General features: G+C 48.1%; 2 protein-coding genes across 2 annotated transcripts; one reads left to right on the top strand and one right to left on the bottom strand.

Moving 5' to 3' along the window:
- Positions 1-1,355: 1,355 nt before the first annotated feature.
- On the bottom strand, positions 1,356-1,733 carry LOC139049276 (piggyBac transposable element-derived protein 4-like). The gene has a single exon (XM_070524651.1). It carries the CDS (start codon positions 1,731-1,733, stop codon positions 1,356-1,358), a length of 378 nt encoding a protein of 125 aa, XP_070380752.1.
- A 3,125-nt stretch (positions 1,734-4,858) lies between these two features.
- LOC135920777 (uncharacterized) lies at positions 4,859-14,936 on the top strand. Its single transcript, XM_065455033.1, has 5 exons — positions 4,859-5,213; positions 5,947-6,209; positions 9,860-10,110; positions 13,483-13,721; positions 14,379-14,936. The coding sequence occupies exons 1-5, from the start codon at positions 5,002-5,004 to the stop codon at positions 14,749-14,751; spliced, it is 1,338 nt and encodes a 445-aa protein (XP_065311105.1). The 5' UTR covers positions 4,859-5,001; the 3' UTR covers positions 14,752-14,936.
- Positions 14,937-15,241: the final 305 nt, after the last annotated feature.

The following is a 15,241-nucleotide window of genomic DNA, read 5'->3' as shown; positions in this document are numbered from 1 at the left end:
CCCGTCCACGCCAGCACAGCGCAGACGAAGTAAGGGAGCGGAATAACGTCGAAAAGACATAGTGATTTAACCCTTTGAGGGTCGATTTTTTTCGCCATATGCGATTACCCAGAGTCGATTTTTTATTGCACATTTACATTTTTCAGGGGGACTTATTTCGAAAAAAATTTACCGTAATTTTTCTAGGGTGACCGTAAAGTCAGAAAAAAAGTTTTTGCGTTGGCATATATTTATTCATGAAAAACAATGTCCACACAAGAAAGATACACAAGAAGAATGCGCACACGAAAATTTTTCGCAAGTCTCAAGTGTTCCTCTTGCACTAATATTTCATGGTTATATTGCGCTTAGTTTTACACTGACGATATTAAGTAAAGGACAGGACGTTAACGGACGCAGCGCAATCTACCAACTGTTTAATAGTGTTAAAAAACGCGCTTATATACCAGCGATATGGCGCGGGGGGGGGGGACATAAAAAGATATGACAACGTGACGACATGCGATCATAGTTCGGGCCAGGCATACATCGTTCACTTGCACCCGTTCACCCTGGCTAACTCGACCTCAGCTTCGATAAGCGCGATGGACGGAGTGCTTACGTACATGTATTTTTCTTTAGCTATCGCAAGCGCCTCCCATATTTCTCGCTCCTTTTTTTTTAATATTTCTTCACTCATATTTCTTCAGCGCGCGGTAGTCCTTGAAGCATGGCTCCGCACAGAGCGGTTTGTTGCACTCAGCGCACATATACCTTGTGTCCTTGCGACGTTTTTGCTGCCGGGTGGTGTTGGCGCAGACGTGGCACCTCCTCTGGGTACTGCTTCCTTGAGCAGCCGTGGGAGGCAACTTATGAATAAAGTGTCGCGCTGTCAACCTCAGAGGATTTTCTCGAGTTGGCCTTCCTCGTTTGCTTTTCTCAGTGTGATGTTCTTCAATGAGTTGGCTCACTGTTAGCCGTTTGAATTCTGCATATTTTGTTGTCGACCCGGTGTTCTCACGAAAAACAATGAACGCGTTGATCAGCGACATGTCTAGAAAGCGAAAAAAAAACATTTCTTATTCCACATCATTGCCTTCCTAATCCTTTCGGAAAAGTTCAGCTACATGTCAACTTTGCCTAGCTGTCCCATTTTTTGTTGTATTATAACACGCATTTCGTCTTCTTCTTCCTTTCACCTGTCCTCCAGTCCAGCGTCTCCATTTCAGCAATCTCCGCTCCATGCATTGTTGACAGCATGTGCACATCTCTTCTATATCATGCCACTTCAAGGCCAGCATGGTGTTCGTGTGAAAGCTATCAATTTGTCCTTGCTGAAGTTTCTTCGCGAACTTTGGAAGCCCCCTCCTATTCGCTCACACCATGCCACAAGCACTCGTGAGCCTGCTGTGGAGAGACTTGAACAGGGCTGGGCTGGTATACCAATTATCAATTAACAGGGAATGTCCCCTCCCGAGAAAGTCTCCGAGCAGCTCCACCACAACAGACCCTGTGAATCCCAGCTCTTTCAATATGGTCACAGCTGTAGTAGCTCCTGTGTACACGATAAACCGCAAGATGTAGCCTGTGTTGACGTCACAGAGCCCAAACAGCTTGACACCAAACCGATGCCTCTTACAAGGAACATACTGTCGAAAAGCAAGGCGTCCTCTCCAAGGCATCAGAGACTTGTCAGTGCACAAGTCTTGAAAAGGAACAAAAAGTGCGGCAAATCCTTCTTGCATTGCTTCCATCGCCGGTCTGATTGCTCTTAGGCGGTCTTTTTTATCTGTGATTGAACTGAAGGGCAGCACTCGCGTCAGTAGGCAAAATCGGTTGGCGGAAAAGACTGACCTGAAGAACGGAGTTTCCGACATCGTATCTTTAGACCAGTATTCCCTGAGAGTATTTTTCCTCGCCAGGCCCATCAATAGCACAACCGCTAGAAAGCAGTAAAGTTCTGAGAAGTCGGTCTCCTGCCACTCCCTGAGTCGCGACTTTCGGGGCAGACTACGCTCGTGAGCGTTCTGTTTTGCGTGCTTGTTTGTTTTTGGTTACGAACTGCGAAATCACACTTTCGTCAAAAAAAAAAAGATTGAAGTAGTCGACCTCTTATGCGTCTGGGGGTAGCATAGAGCTGGACACTTGTCCAGAATGTGTGGCGTCAAATGTAAACAAGGAGGGAGAAAAGTCACCTTTGACCCAGTCAGCATCGTCATGCTACGAACGCTTTTGCGATGTTGCTCCTTCGTCAGATTCTGAGTCGGAACTGGTGAGTAACTCCTCGTCTGATGGGCTCAGGTCCAATGAATGTGACTCCGACCCGGTACTAGGGCAGTAGTCCGCATCGGAGAAATTGGCGCTCGACTCACTTGCTGCACAGCAGCCAGCGCGCACGTCCACAGCGTAATCGAACTGTGAGGTGAGCAAGCTCAAGAAAACTGTGCGGTTATGCACTCGCCAAAAACGTGAAACGTCATGACGAACTTCCGCTCATCCTTCAATCTTATCGTCAACCACAGGCACTTAGTTTTCCGAGTCTCCAAAAAAGGAAACGCATGCACGGCGGCATCCTTCATATGCGGACCCCTGTGAGGAACAAACGAGTAAGTAACAGGCAGTCAGCCTTTGAGTGATAAGAACAAGATTGCCATCAGTTTTGCGAGCGAAAGAAACCGAAACCGCGCGCTGAACGAAACCAAAACTAACCTCCGTGCGCCCGCGAGGGCGCCAATGCGCGAGCGGTAGCAGACGCGACGGAGCAAAAAAAGAAAAAACTATACAACGAAAACCAAAAGAGAGTGACGTGGGAAAAAAAAATTGCATGTATTCCCACATAGCGGCAGCACATGCCAGGTAAGAAAAAGTTAGGAAATTGGCGCTCGTTGCAAACTTATATACAGCGCCGTAAATATACAGCATCGACCATTTTCGGGCCTGTTCGCGGCGCTGTATAATTACGGCATCGACCCTCAAAGGGTTAAAGAAAGGAAAGACGCTTGATTTTGTAACCAGTGAGAGAGCACGGAAACGCAAAAATGAGTGAAGAGGCCGAGGCACGTCCCGGCAATGCCCTCTCCCCTCACGCATTTCTTGGCGCGCAAATGCGGTAGCAGGTGCTCCGCTTCGAGCGCTCATCACGCGCCGCATCGAGCCATAGCAGAATATGTAGTACATGCGTACTGCCCGCGTGTTGGATTTAGGTGAGCTTAAAGCACTCGACCACGCAGCGCGGCGCGAATGTAGCAACTCTAAAAAAACCGCACCAATTTAATTGCAATGCTCGATAACATACCCTGCAGCAAAACTCGACAACATTACTTGCAGAACAAAACTCGAAGGGCAGTAATGTCCTTCGTGTTAGACATTAATACTGTCGCATTCACAACTCATAACAAGTGCTTATTTGTCGTTGGATTTTTAACTGCGCTATCTTCCAGATCGGCACACATTCTTAGAAAGCTGTTTTTTTTTAAAATTGGCCCACATTTTCACGTACGATCATGCGTTAGCTATATTTAAATAATTTTCTAGGTTTTACGTGACAGAACTAAGCTCTGATTATGAGGCATGACACTGTGTAGAAAGAGCGTCTGTGGCTTAATAGTTACAGTATCGCGCTTCCGTGCTAGACGTCTTCTGTTCTAAATAGGCTGTCAGAAAATGTTATTTGATTTTCTTTTTAAATTAGCAATTTCGTACAAAGGGCAAACCGCTGACAGCGACAGCAAGGTTCAGTGCTGTCCTGCTCCTCCGACGGTGTTCACACTGTACGCGGGTGAAACATATTGTAGTGATGCATCACTTGCGCGACTCCTCCTGGACAGATGCAACGGCGCCTTCTCAGCTACGATACGCCTGACGACGCTGGCGTGATGAAGAACGCCGCGAGTGGCGTTTCGCGCGTCTTACATTAGAGAGCTTTAGTTTAGGGAACGCAAGCGACTTGCGTACGTAAGAATTAGGGGCGACGGTATTGCGCATGCGCAGACCCAGACATAACGGTCTGCGCATGCGCAGTACCGTGGCCCCTAGTTCTTGCGTACGCAAGCCGCTTGCGTCCCCTAAACTAAATCTTTCTATTGACGGTGCACGAAGTGGAACCATCGGCATCAAAAACGCGCCGAGCGTCTCCACACACTGGCTTGCATGCGGTAAATTCTTGACGATGTGCTATTCAACTTCTTAGGGCATGCGTGTGTGGCGTGAAGTACACAAACAATATGCCTGTGAGCTGCAATCGTTAGAGTAGCGAGCTTCAGTGCTGGATACACCATGACTGAATCATGCCAACGGACAATTATAGTTACGTTTACTTGATTACATAAAGACATGTATCATAAGAAGCCAATAAACACAGACACCAAGGACAGCACAGGGTAAATTGCTTATACTTTGTAGCTGAAATAAAAATAAATAAATTAATGAAAATCAAAGTGGACGAAAGAAAACTGGCCGCAGGTGGAACACGAACCAACGTCTTCGCATTACGCGTGCGATGCTCTTACCAATTGAGCTACCACGGCGCCGTTTTCCCATCCACTCTCTGGAGTTTTTGTGTTAATCTACTACAACTGACCCAGGGAGCGTTAGCCAGCGCTGGTCACTCACAAGCCTTAGCGGCGGATGTGGAACATCCTTTCTGCCGTAGGCGTCATGAGTACATGATCTATTTGGGTCCCGGCAGCTGATCAATAAACCCACGCATGCTACCTGAAGGCATCAATGCTTCCGGATTCGAGACCCTCGACATGCGGTGAACGAGAAGAAAGGGAACGGAGGGGTCCGAGCCATATTATTCGTATCCTAAGAACCTAACCAACAAAGCGACGTAGTGGGTAAGTGCGACGGTATGAGGAGCAAGCCAACACGCTGACCTCGTGCAGCACCCACGGAGGAGGACAAAGAAGAGGGAAAACAGCCATATTTGCTAGCGTCACCTTGGACCGTGCTGCTCCGCCAGCGGACCAATCAGCCTGCAAACTAACCTCAAGCCACGAAACACCACCAGGAGGGAACGGCATGAATCATCTGAAGAAAGGCACGAGTTGGCGCAGGGACGCCGAGACGTCGTTCACGTCCTCGGAAACGTCACTGTCCGAAGACACCGAGCAGATCCTGTCCTCGTGGAAACGGCTCGTGCAGCGCCACGATCTACCTGAACGCCGAGACGCTGCATTTGCGAGGCATCGCCAGGCGGAGTACGGTGCCGCTCCGCTCGCTGCGTCCCCCAGGTAAGCAATACAGTTATGCCGCTGCGCCGAAAGTGTGCAACGCGTGAAAACGTCGGCGTACGAGCTTCAGCGATGTAAGTCGTTATGTTTATTTCAAGGAATGACTTTTCTTGCGGAACATAGTTGGCCAAAGTAATGCAATTTTACGTTGAAAGTACCGCAAGGGGCCCTTCGTGACTAAGACATCTAAACCATGAGATGGATACATAAAAGCAATCGTACTTTTTTCTTAACAAAACAAATGCGATAAACGCGGCAGTTTAATAATGAAAGAATTGGTGCTAGAACAGGATTAAATGTTACCTTGGGTGGGGCATTTAGGGCATGACTCTATCCCCTGGAGACGCTCCGTCCACACATGTTGACATTAACTTCAAGCGGCTTCCTTATAACAAGTGCTATGAAATAAATGTTTAGAAGGCACTGGGAAACGCCCCAAGGGTTTGTGAAATGGATAGATAATCGCATATTCGTGCAACCCATGGAAATATTTTTGAAAGGACAGGAGAAATCGGACTTTGCGTTCCTCTGCGGAGCGATAAGTAAGCTTCTATTTTTTACGGAGATGTCACTCGTAACATGCTTTACAGAGCGAAATTTTAACATTAGTTTATGGCCACATTGGTTCGCGAATGCAAATTATTCTTAGTCGTGTAAGGCCTTACACGACTAAGAATAATTTGCAGGTATCTAGAATCTTGAAGGTGACAGCTCTCGGTTCTTCCTCTTGCAGAGAAGCCGCGCTTCGCCGCCCGTCGTCGTTCCCATACGGGACATGGCCAATCCCGGTGAATCACTCCTCTTCGTCGGAGTGCAACGAGGATGACACCGACGCGTCCGAGGTGTCCCTCACTACGAGCCTTTGCTACGCTGCGCTCGTGGTCGCCACGGCACTGCTAGCGCTATCCACAGCGGTAGTTCTGGTCCGGCTGGTGCCTGGCACCAGCGAAAGCGCATCGTCCCGCAACGCAGCTCAAGGATCTCGAGCCCACAACGGTGCAGTACTTGATTGTGTCAACCGACTTCGTGGCACCGTTTCTTTCTTCTCAATTATGTGGTGCTACAAGGGTCTCTGTAGTCCCGAGAGTAGCGTTGGCGCAGTGGCCTGCAGCTTGAATAGTTCGATCAGTCGAGATATCCAGCGCACGGCAAACGACAAACAAAACGGTCACATATATTGTTACGTAGGACGCAGTCAGGGCAATCCGCTGCCTGTGAACGAGAAGCGAGGGCTCGTTCGCCGAAAAAAAGGTGCTGCTTTATCATACACATTTTACAGCATCGTAGCAAGGACGCTGCCGTAGTTCAACAAGCCTGCCGGTCATTGGGCGCCTTAGGGCATCTTTGTCCCGGTAGCAGATGACATGCAGAGTAAATGCTGAAAAAGACCGTTTTCGCTTCCCGGTGACATACTATGCGTCAGCGCCACAATGCTTCGACTGAAAGCGCCAAATGAACATTAGTAAAACACTTGCTTGGGCTAGTTGGTTCATGCTTGAATTAGTAAAAGCAAGCCGCAGAAGACCAGGCCTCAAGAAGAAGAACACAAATGACAGGACCGGCGCCGGTCCTGTTGTTTGTGTTCTTCTTCTTGAGTCCTGGTTTTCTGCACCTTGCCTTTACTAATCCGAACATTAGTGCTGGCTAATATTTACACAGGGTCCTACTCAGCCTGATGGCGGTCTGCCCACGTCGTTAGCCAAGTCTGTGCGCGAACATCTTCGGATGAAGCAACACCAGATTGCGAGCGTTTCTTTATGTTCTCATTTCTTGTTATACAGCATATAGCTTCACCACGTGATTACTAAGAAGTTCCTTGTGATAGTAAACAAATTCTTCCGTCTTACGGGCCAAAACCACGGTCTCGTTTTGACTCAGCCCCGTCGTGGGTGACTGACCACCGACTGTTCCTTGACGTGCACCCTAAACTAGGTGCACGAGCGTTCTCGCATTTCCCACCAACTAAAATGCGTGCGCGACTGGTGGTATCGAAGCCGTGACCTCGAGCTCACAAGCGCAGTGCCTTGCCACTAAACTACCGTGGCAGATATGTGATCAGCAGACTGCTGATATTTTTTTAGTGCCATGAAATGGTACGTCATTTTTCCTTCCTCTCTGAACAATCGGTTCTTCTAAACGGGCAGGAAATTGATAATTTTAGGACCATGCATAAGCAGTGAAAACAGTCAAAGCTACATATTCACGAACATCTGCCCACTTAATTGAGTTTATTTCGTATCAGCTTATAGGTCACTGAAGCAGTCATTCGTATACAGAAAATGCCTCGAATTCATTCGAATGTTACTCCTAAATTGATGCCTTGGTGTCTTCATAAAACTGCATGAGGGTGAGGACATATTTTTATACAGCTTATGCTTTACGTGTTCTGGATAAAACTGGCAGTTAAATACCACATTTTTATTTCTTATACTCGCCGCAATATAAGAAACCTTGTTCACCTGTTCAATGAGATATTCTCGGCTTATCAACGTCACTGCAAGTACGCTCCACTGCGATAACGTGCGCATGCTAGCCCTGACTATAGTTGTCATCTGTTGTATAACGCGCCTTACCAGACATATAATGTTTATTGAGATGCACCGTACGGCGGTATCAAAATTGAGGGAAACGACACTGAATCATTCCTAGCTCATTAGCACTCGTAGACGGTCATAATCAGAGCTAACCATGACCTTTTGTGTACATATACAAAGTCAATGGCTTTCTGTGGCTCTTACGGTTGTTCCTTGGTTTGTCCACAGTCGGACTTGACGAGGAAAATGTTCGTTCGTTTGTTCGTCCTTTAATTCGTTCGTTTGTTTGCTGTTCTTTCTTTTCGGGGGGAGGGGGTATTTGTTTGTTCGATCACGCGTCCGCTCATTTCTTCGTTCGTTCACCCGTTCGGGCTGTTGGCTTATGGCAATTATAGGCAACGGTCTCTGCACGATTTTTCTTTAACTGTGTGGCTAACCTTTTTAAGAACTTGTTCATCTATGATTGACCACACGCCAACATGTGCTTGTCATCGTTGGCGCTCAGGGTATGTCAGTGTCAGTTGATACCTTTTGTTGCGATAGCAGTTATGCGGGCGCTAGAGGTGCGTCCACACTGTGGCCGCCGGCGTGCTGTCCTGGTAACGACGGCGCATGCGTGGCTCACGCGCCGAGGGTGAGGAGGAGCCACAGCATTGTTCTGCATTCCACCTTTGGCATAAGCCTTCGCGGTGAGCGGCTGTTGGCATACCACGCCATGGTGCGTACACTAACGTGAACGGAACAAATATAGAGTCGATATAAATCTAATCAATTCATTTGGAGCTTACAAACGCCGCCAGTTTTACAGGCGTTGCCGTCATGTACCGACGTTTGTAACACTGCTGCATGTGTCGATCATTGCGCCAGCGCTGTGACATGCCTGGTTCTTCCAAGGCGCTTTTCATGCTGCCTCCCCGTATTGTTAGAGCAACGCTTGAGGAGGTCCAACGGCGCCCAAAACCTTGCTATCGCTTTCAATGGTTCGCCTTCGACTGAAATGTTTTGGCAGATCGTGTGATAGTTAGAGCAGATAACTGTTGATCGAGCATAATAACAGAAGTAGTGCTAAAGGAGGGGAAACGCATCAGAGCAAGGCATCAGAGCATGGGGTGTTAGGAACAGGAGCACGAGATTGGCAGGTTCTTGGAAAAGTCAGCAGCAAAAGTGCGGCTCTAATTCAAGATCACCGTAAGGGGTTTTCTTCCTGCAGTAAAAATAAAGAGCCAAATAAAAATGGGGACAGGCTTGGGCTGTAGACCGCATTCACCTGCACGGAGCGTTTATAGCTATGTGCTTGTAATTGATTATATTTGGAGCAGCTTAGTGCAGAATATGCAGAAGGTAAAGAAAGCGATGCATAGCCGGGCAAGAGAACAAAAGCTTAGGATCACCATCAGCCTCTAGAGTCGGTGAAGGAGTACGTTTACCTAGGTCAATTACTCACAGGAAATCCTGGTCATGAGAAGAAAATTCATAGAAGAATAAAAATGGGTTGGTTCGCATACGGCAGACATTGTTAGCTCCTGACTGGAAGCTTGTCATTATCATTGAAAAGGAAGGTGTACAATCAATGCATTTTACCGGTGCTGGCATATAGGGCAGAGACTTGGAGACTGGCACTGAAGCTTGAGAACAAGTTAAGGACCGCGCAAAGAGCGATGGAACGAAGAATGCTAGGCATAGTGTTAAAGAGACAGGAAGAGAGCGGTTTGTATCAGAGAGCAAACAGGTATAGCCCATATTCTAATTGACATCAAGAGGAAAAAATGGAGCTGGGGAAGTCATATAATGCGCAGGTTAGACAACCATTGGACCATTAGGGTAACAGAATGGATACCAAGACAAGGGAAGCGCAGTAGAGTTCGGCAGAAGACTAGGTAGTGCGACGAAATTAGGAAATTTGCGGGTGCTAGTTGGAATCGGTTGGCGCAGAAAGGGGTAATTGGAGATCGCAGGGAGAGGCATTCGTCCTGCAGTGGACATAAAATAGGATGATGATGATGACTATTGTTGCGGAGACTAAACAAAATGGATATTTCCATCAAGAAGGCTTCCGTTAAATATTCCGGCGCCTTGTAAAGCAGCTACAAGCAATCACAAATATTTTTGCAGCTGTCCCGAGCTCTGCAATGGCGCCACCACCGGCAGCGAAGACCACAGTCCATGCCACTGCGCCCAACCCACGGGGCGAAGGCTTGCTGCACGCCGTGGGCTCCATCACAGAAGAGGAAAAAGAACAAGTTTCCAACACCAGCAGATCCAAGGGCGAAGGAAGTTCGGGAAATAATACCATGCAGCATCCTCGAGGGCTTCCGGAAAACCTTAGGACAACAGTGCCTCCAGGTGGAGAAAACTCCGATGACGTGAGTAATGCGTCCTGGTACAGGGTGTTTCACGTAACTTGAAACAAGGATTTTTTTTTCAAATGTGATTAGCCGCAGCTGAATGAAACCATAAGGTTTGCTGTCATGTGGCGCTCCTTAGAGGAAATCTTATATTCCGCTTAAGCAAGTAATTACTAAAATGAATGGTGCAAAATTTTAAATATAAACTTTAGGGACAAGTGCGCCTCGTTGCTTTGTAGAGAGGGTACACAAACAACCGATCGATTTTTCGGTGGTAAAGTACTTCTTTCGTGGTGATTTCTTTTGACGTTTAAGGAAAGCCCGCGAAATATACAATAAGGCCACCTGATCGCACTCATGCGCTATCGTATTGCAACGCTCTTTCATCCTTAGCTTTGCTCGTCCGCTCGGTTACTCCGAGGTACGCCGATTCTCAGCGCTCGGTCGGGCATCTAACCTCCGCGTTCAGAAATGCAACTTAACTTGAAGCTGATGCTGGACTTGATATAAATGACGCCTGGTGCGAACGTGCTGAAGACGGTCAATGCGTTTCTTCGGTGCGTTGACGACAGGCGTCGTTTAAATCAAGCTAAGCATGGGCTTCAAATTAAGATGCATTTCTGAATACGGAGGTAAGAGCTGCGCTCTGAAATTAAGGCTGTGACAGGAAAGTAGGGCTGGGCTATCTGCACCGCTAACATGGCGTCCGTTCAACAGCAACTCTTTTCTGCATTCTCACAAAAAGCTAATCTGACACATATTTTTGGAGAAAAATCGTATTGAGAAGGCAGTGACATAGCTAAGAATCATTTTGGTATGCAGCATGCCGTGCAAACTGCAAAATCCCGCGAAAGTTTCATGGTGTAGGAATGCTTGCCGATCTGCTGCAATCCAATCTGTACGTTTTACTGCGGTGACCTGTTTGCTTTCAAACAGTATTCATCATCACGGAGCCTATGAAAACTTAAACCCCTTGTGCCTTTCGGCTGAACTCTTTGCAACGTAGCCCCACGTGCAGCGTGGTAAATGTACAAATAACTACGAAAACCCCAAGGTAACGAGGTACTGAGGTGGCCAGTGGATTCGCCATAGGCGACAACGCCACTACATTTTCGTAACGTGTCAGGGTGAGGAACATCTATACCAGTGTATTTTAACGTTATCACTTTGTTTAGGTGTAGATGTTTTTTTCTTATCTTACTTTCAATTTTGAACTGCCCAGATTTTTGAAAGTTGATGTTATTTTCACAATTCTCAGTGTGGTCACTATTATCATTGTAAACTTCGAGTGTATACAACGTATCGTCAAACACATTGCCAGAAAACGCAATATTGAAATAAAGCAAGTTGCACCCCCAAAGCGATTATTGAAAGTTTAAGTATTCGCGTTGAACGCGAAGCCACTAAACCGAAATTAGTTTATTCTGACCGTCAACGCAGAAATTTTGCTTGAACCAAAATCGAAAAGCTCGCGCCCCAGTCCGGGGTCGCCGCTTTCGGCATCAGCTTGAACACTGCTTGTTGTCTAGCATAGCCTTTTTATTTTAAACAGCATTTGCTAGCTAAGGAATGCGCTCAACCTGTCCATTTTTTCCCAAGATTTTAAAGCGAAGCCTTCTTTGCCTCCTCCCTCTACTTTTCCACTGCACCTGCTGCTGCCTGACGTCTTGCACGCCTTGTCGAGGGGTCGTTCAGAGCATGTATATACATGGCAGAAGATAAAATGCGACGCGAGAAGCTCTCTTGGACTTTTCCATCGCGTTGCATGCGCACAATGCCCTCTGGAGGTCCCTGGGCGTCATTGAAGCTTCTTGGCTTCTGTACACGTCTCCCTGAGTTTTCTGTGTACTACGCAAACAAACAGCAGTGGTGCAGGCAAGGTAACGCTTCACATCAACTTGCCACTCTCGAATTGGACTAAACGTTGAAGAAATTAAACATTCACCGTAGGTATCACCACTCATTGTCGTCATTCAAAGCAAACAGCACTAGAAGCTTCACTTACAGCGATTCCTACAGTGTATGGTGTTCGCATAATCTTTGGAGCATAGCTCTTAGGGGCCCATTTTTATTAAACACTACGCAATTACGAGAAGCAATGTTTGTAGTTTCATCGGCTGTAAAAATTGCAGTGATCGTTCGCCTACTAATTTAACTTGTCCAACGCGGTGTCGTTCGCGCACGACCAAACATGAACAGATCTGCTTCGATGACCGCCAACACTAGCTGTCGCAAGGCTGGCGCAATGAAGAGCGGCAGCAGCGGCGAGCGAATTCCCCTTCGTGTTGTCCCTCACCTTAACTCGAATCAGGCGCGCGATATCTCAGCGCACACGAAACAATCAGCCGTCTCGGCTCACCTTGCCTTGTACCCTCCGCAGACTACCTCCAAGAAAGGTCTGCGCTGCCGCGTTCAGCAGCGCCTTGAGCAGTCATCGCGGCCGGATTTGTGTGGAGACGCGCGTTAACCTACCTCCCCCCTCCCCCCCCCCCCCCCGCCCCGCCAAGGCACGCTCACTCCGCCCCCTCCTCATCTTCTTATATAACATGACATGGTGGCGCATGTCATCCTCATCCCTTGCGCGCAAGACGCCGCTCATCAAAGCAGCATCCTTCTCGGTTAACTCTCGCACGCGTTCCATCGCACCTACGGCACATGGCGGACGGCCTTGATGTTATCGCACTTCTTGCGGTACCTCAAGGCGACGCCGACGCCCACATCCACGACGGCGACGGTGGCGGGATTTCCACTGAGTGTCCCTATAACTGCTACCACAGTAAAAAAAAATATATTGTCGTTTGCAGAATTGAACCGGCGCTTACTGGCCTTCAAGACAGGCGTTCTTATCAGCACACCCTATGAATGCTTTGTCCTGCAATAAACCATTGCGAACTAGGAAACTGGCTGAACGCGTGCCGTCCACCACTGAGGAGGTTTCCTGAGCTGTGCAAAAAAAAAAAAAAAAAATGCGCCCCATGAAAGTGCTTCGTGTGTGACACCAATCGCGCCACCGTACACCTATTCAAGATGCCTTACCAACAAGCCCACGTAGCAAGCCTCGTGACACCAGAGATAAGATTACCAAAAAGAACTTTGCGCTCGCTCTGTCTATAAGTACAGTGTGCCGTATAAGCAAACTTGACGCTCGCTACTATGCCGTACGATGGAGAACCAATGCTGATGCCTTTGCGCCAACACTCTGAGGCCGAGAAAGGCCGAGAACGCCTCAGTCTGTCGGTGAGGAGTGCACCATAAAAAAAGTACACAACCAAATGCATTGTATCTACTGCACGCTATAACTTGGCGTTTTCAGACGTCACAGTGCTGACAAAGGTTGTCCGAATAATGCCTTATGCGACGGTTCCGTGTTTGCTTGCCTATTCTTCGTAGAGCTACCACCACCTGTGTGACATTGTGTTCTACACGCACTGTCCGAGGACCGCTCGCGAGTTCTACTTCAACGGGGCGACAAACTCCTGCGCGAGAGCGACCACGTCGTACGGTACGGAGGTGTGCAACCGCAGCCCCAACAGGTTTGCCTCCAGGGCGAGCTGCGAGAAAAGCTGCGTGCACGTCAGCCACCCCTCGGGCAGGTGCCTAGACAGGCCTGTCTTTTCTCAATGCAGGAGGTACGGCAATGTGATCGTGGAAAAAGAACGAGGATAGTAGCAGTCGTTCTTGGCAGTAAGCGCGACCAACTAAAAGATGCGCGTCTCTAATTACCGCGCATATTTACCGCTTTCTAATGTTCCCGAAGTGCCACGTGAATTGTAGTATGGGCCTAGACTGACTCATGCGTGTCTCGTCTTGAGCTATTCGCTATTGCAAGCAACAGCTCAGCACGTATAGCGTGAAACCAATGTGGTGTGTAATACACTTCGTGCAAGAACGGCTGTACTAATAGAGCGTTTCACGTTTCCTGCACTTTTCGTCAGTTTGTATACTCAGATGAACACATCGTAGCTAATGTTGTCAAATAGCTGGCAGTGGCTGTAAGCTGCGGCAGCTTCTTGTTTCTGAACACGGAGCCATGTGCTCCGTTTGTGGCCACAGCGGCGGCTTCTCAACGATCTCTAACGCAACTACATTCGTGCGCATCGCTTAACGTGCACGTTATATAAACCAGGTTCACCTTAACTGTCATCCGATGCCCCCCTCACTCTCCCGCTACGGCTTCCGGCCTAACTTCTGTGTCGCTCTGAGACGCTAAACGCCATCAGTAAATTCATAGAATCAATTATTCCGTCAGCCATTCAAATCACATCGCTGTTCTCGCGTCAACGCAGCGCTGACCTCAAGAGGAGCACGTGGTTCTTCGAGGGCGAAACGTGCCAACCGTGGGACTTCCCTTCAGGGAGGTGTCCAATGGCTGACGGTGACCTCTTCGGCAGTCGACAGGCGTGCATAAAGAAGTGCGTTAACAACCAGACGTACCTGCCCCTGTGCCGAACGCCGCCGTCAGGAACCTGCAGCCCCCGCCACCTAAAGTTCCCGTACTTCGCGGCCAAGCTACCCGGCTCGCCCAAGATGCGATGTCTCAAGACAGCGGCTCTGGGCCTACAGAAACGACTCTGTCTGACCGGGACTAACCGGTTTTCTTCACTCGGATCCTGTAAGAGGACCTGTGGTCATGACGTAGGTGGGAGGCGTCGAAATTGACTCCGGCTGACCTGCCGTCGTCCTATGAGAGCGCCACCGTGTTGTGTCTGTCATCTCCATAGCAATCTTTTGATCTGTTTTCTTCCTAATGTAACCTTACGATAAGAGTGGCTCGGTGTTTTCTTCTTTTCGACATGAGTGGTTCGCGCAATTTCCAACTTGTTTAAAGGTATATTACTGCGGAACTGTATATGTCTACCGTCCCATACATTTTTCAATGTCCGTGCCTCAAAGCTCCCGCGCCCTCTATGAGGAGGCAAACCAAACCAGAAAGGCATGTGCTGACATCTGGCGTAGTAAGAGGAAAACTAAGAAACCACCCAATGCATAATTTCATAAAATAATTACTAGAAGGAAGTGTGGCGCTGGTGTCTAAGGGAGCTGCATTCGGGGCGGTTCAGCCATGATGGCAATTATGGGAAGTACATGGATTTTCATAAACTTCGTCCTTGTGGCTTTAAATCTCTTAAACTTTGTAAATTTGTCGTTT

Source organism: Dermacentor albipictus, chromosome 8 (assembly GCF_038994185.2).
Source record: "Dermacentor albipictus isolate Rhodes 1998 colony chromosome 8, USDA_Dalb.pri_finalv2, whole genome shotgun sequence".
Taxonomy (NCBI): Eukaryota; Metazoa; Arthropoda; class Arachnida; order Ixodida; family Ixodidae; genus Dermacentor; species Dermacentor albipictus.
This window is presented reverse-complemented; position numbering and strand designations above follow the sequence as displayed.

Bases quoted from the DNA above. Each gene is read 5' to 3' on its own strand.
- LOC139049276 (XM_070524651.1), bottom strand. From the start codon at position 1,733: ATGGAAGCAATGCAAGAAGGATTTGCCGCACTTTTTGTTCCTTTTCAA.
- LOC135920777 (XM_065455033.1), top strand. From the start codon at position 5,002: ATGAATCATCTGAAGAAAGGCACGAGTTGGCGCAGGGACGCCGAGACG. The intron at 5,214-5,946 runs GTAAGCAATACA...TTCCTCTTGCAG, and splicing joins CCGCTCGCTGCGTCCCCCAG to AGAAGCCGCGCTTCGCCGCC. The intron at 13,722-14,378 runs GTACGGCAATGT...GCGTCAACGCAG, and splicing joins GTCTTTTCTCAATGCAGGAG to CGCTGACCTCAAGAGGAGCA.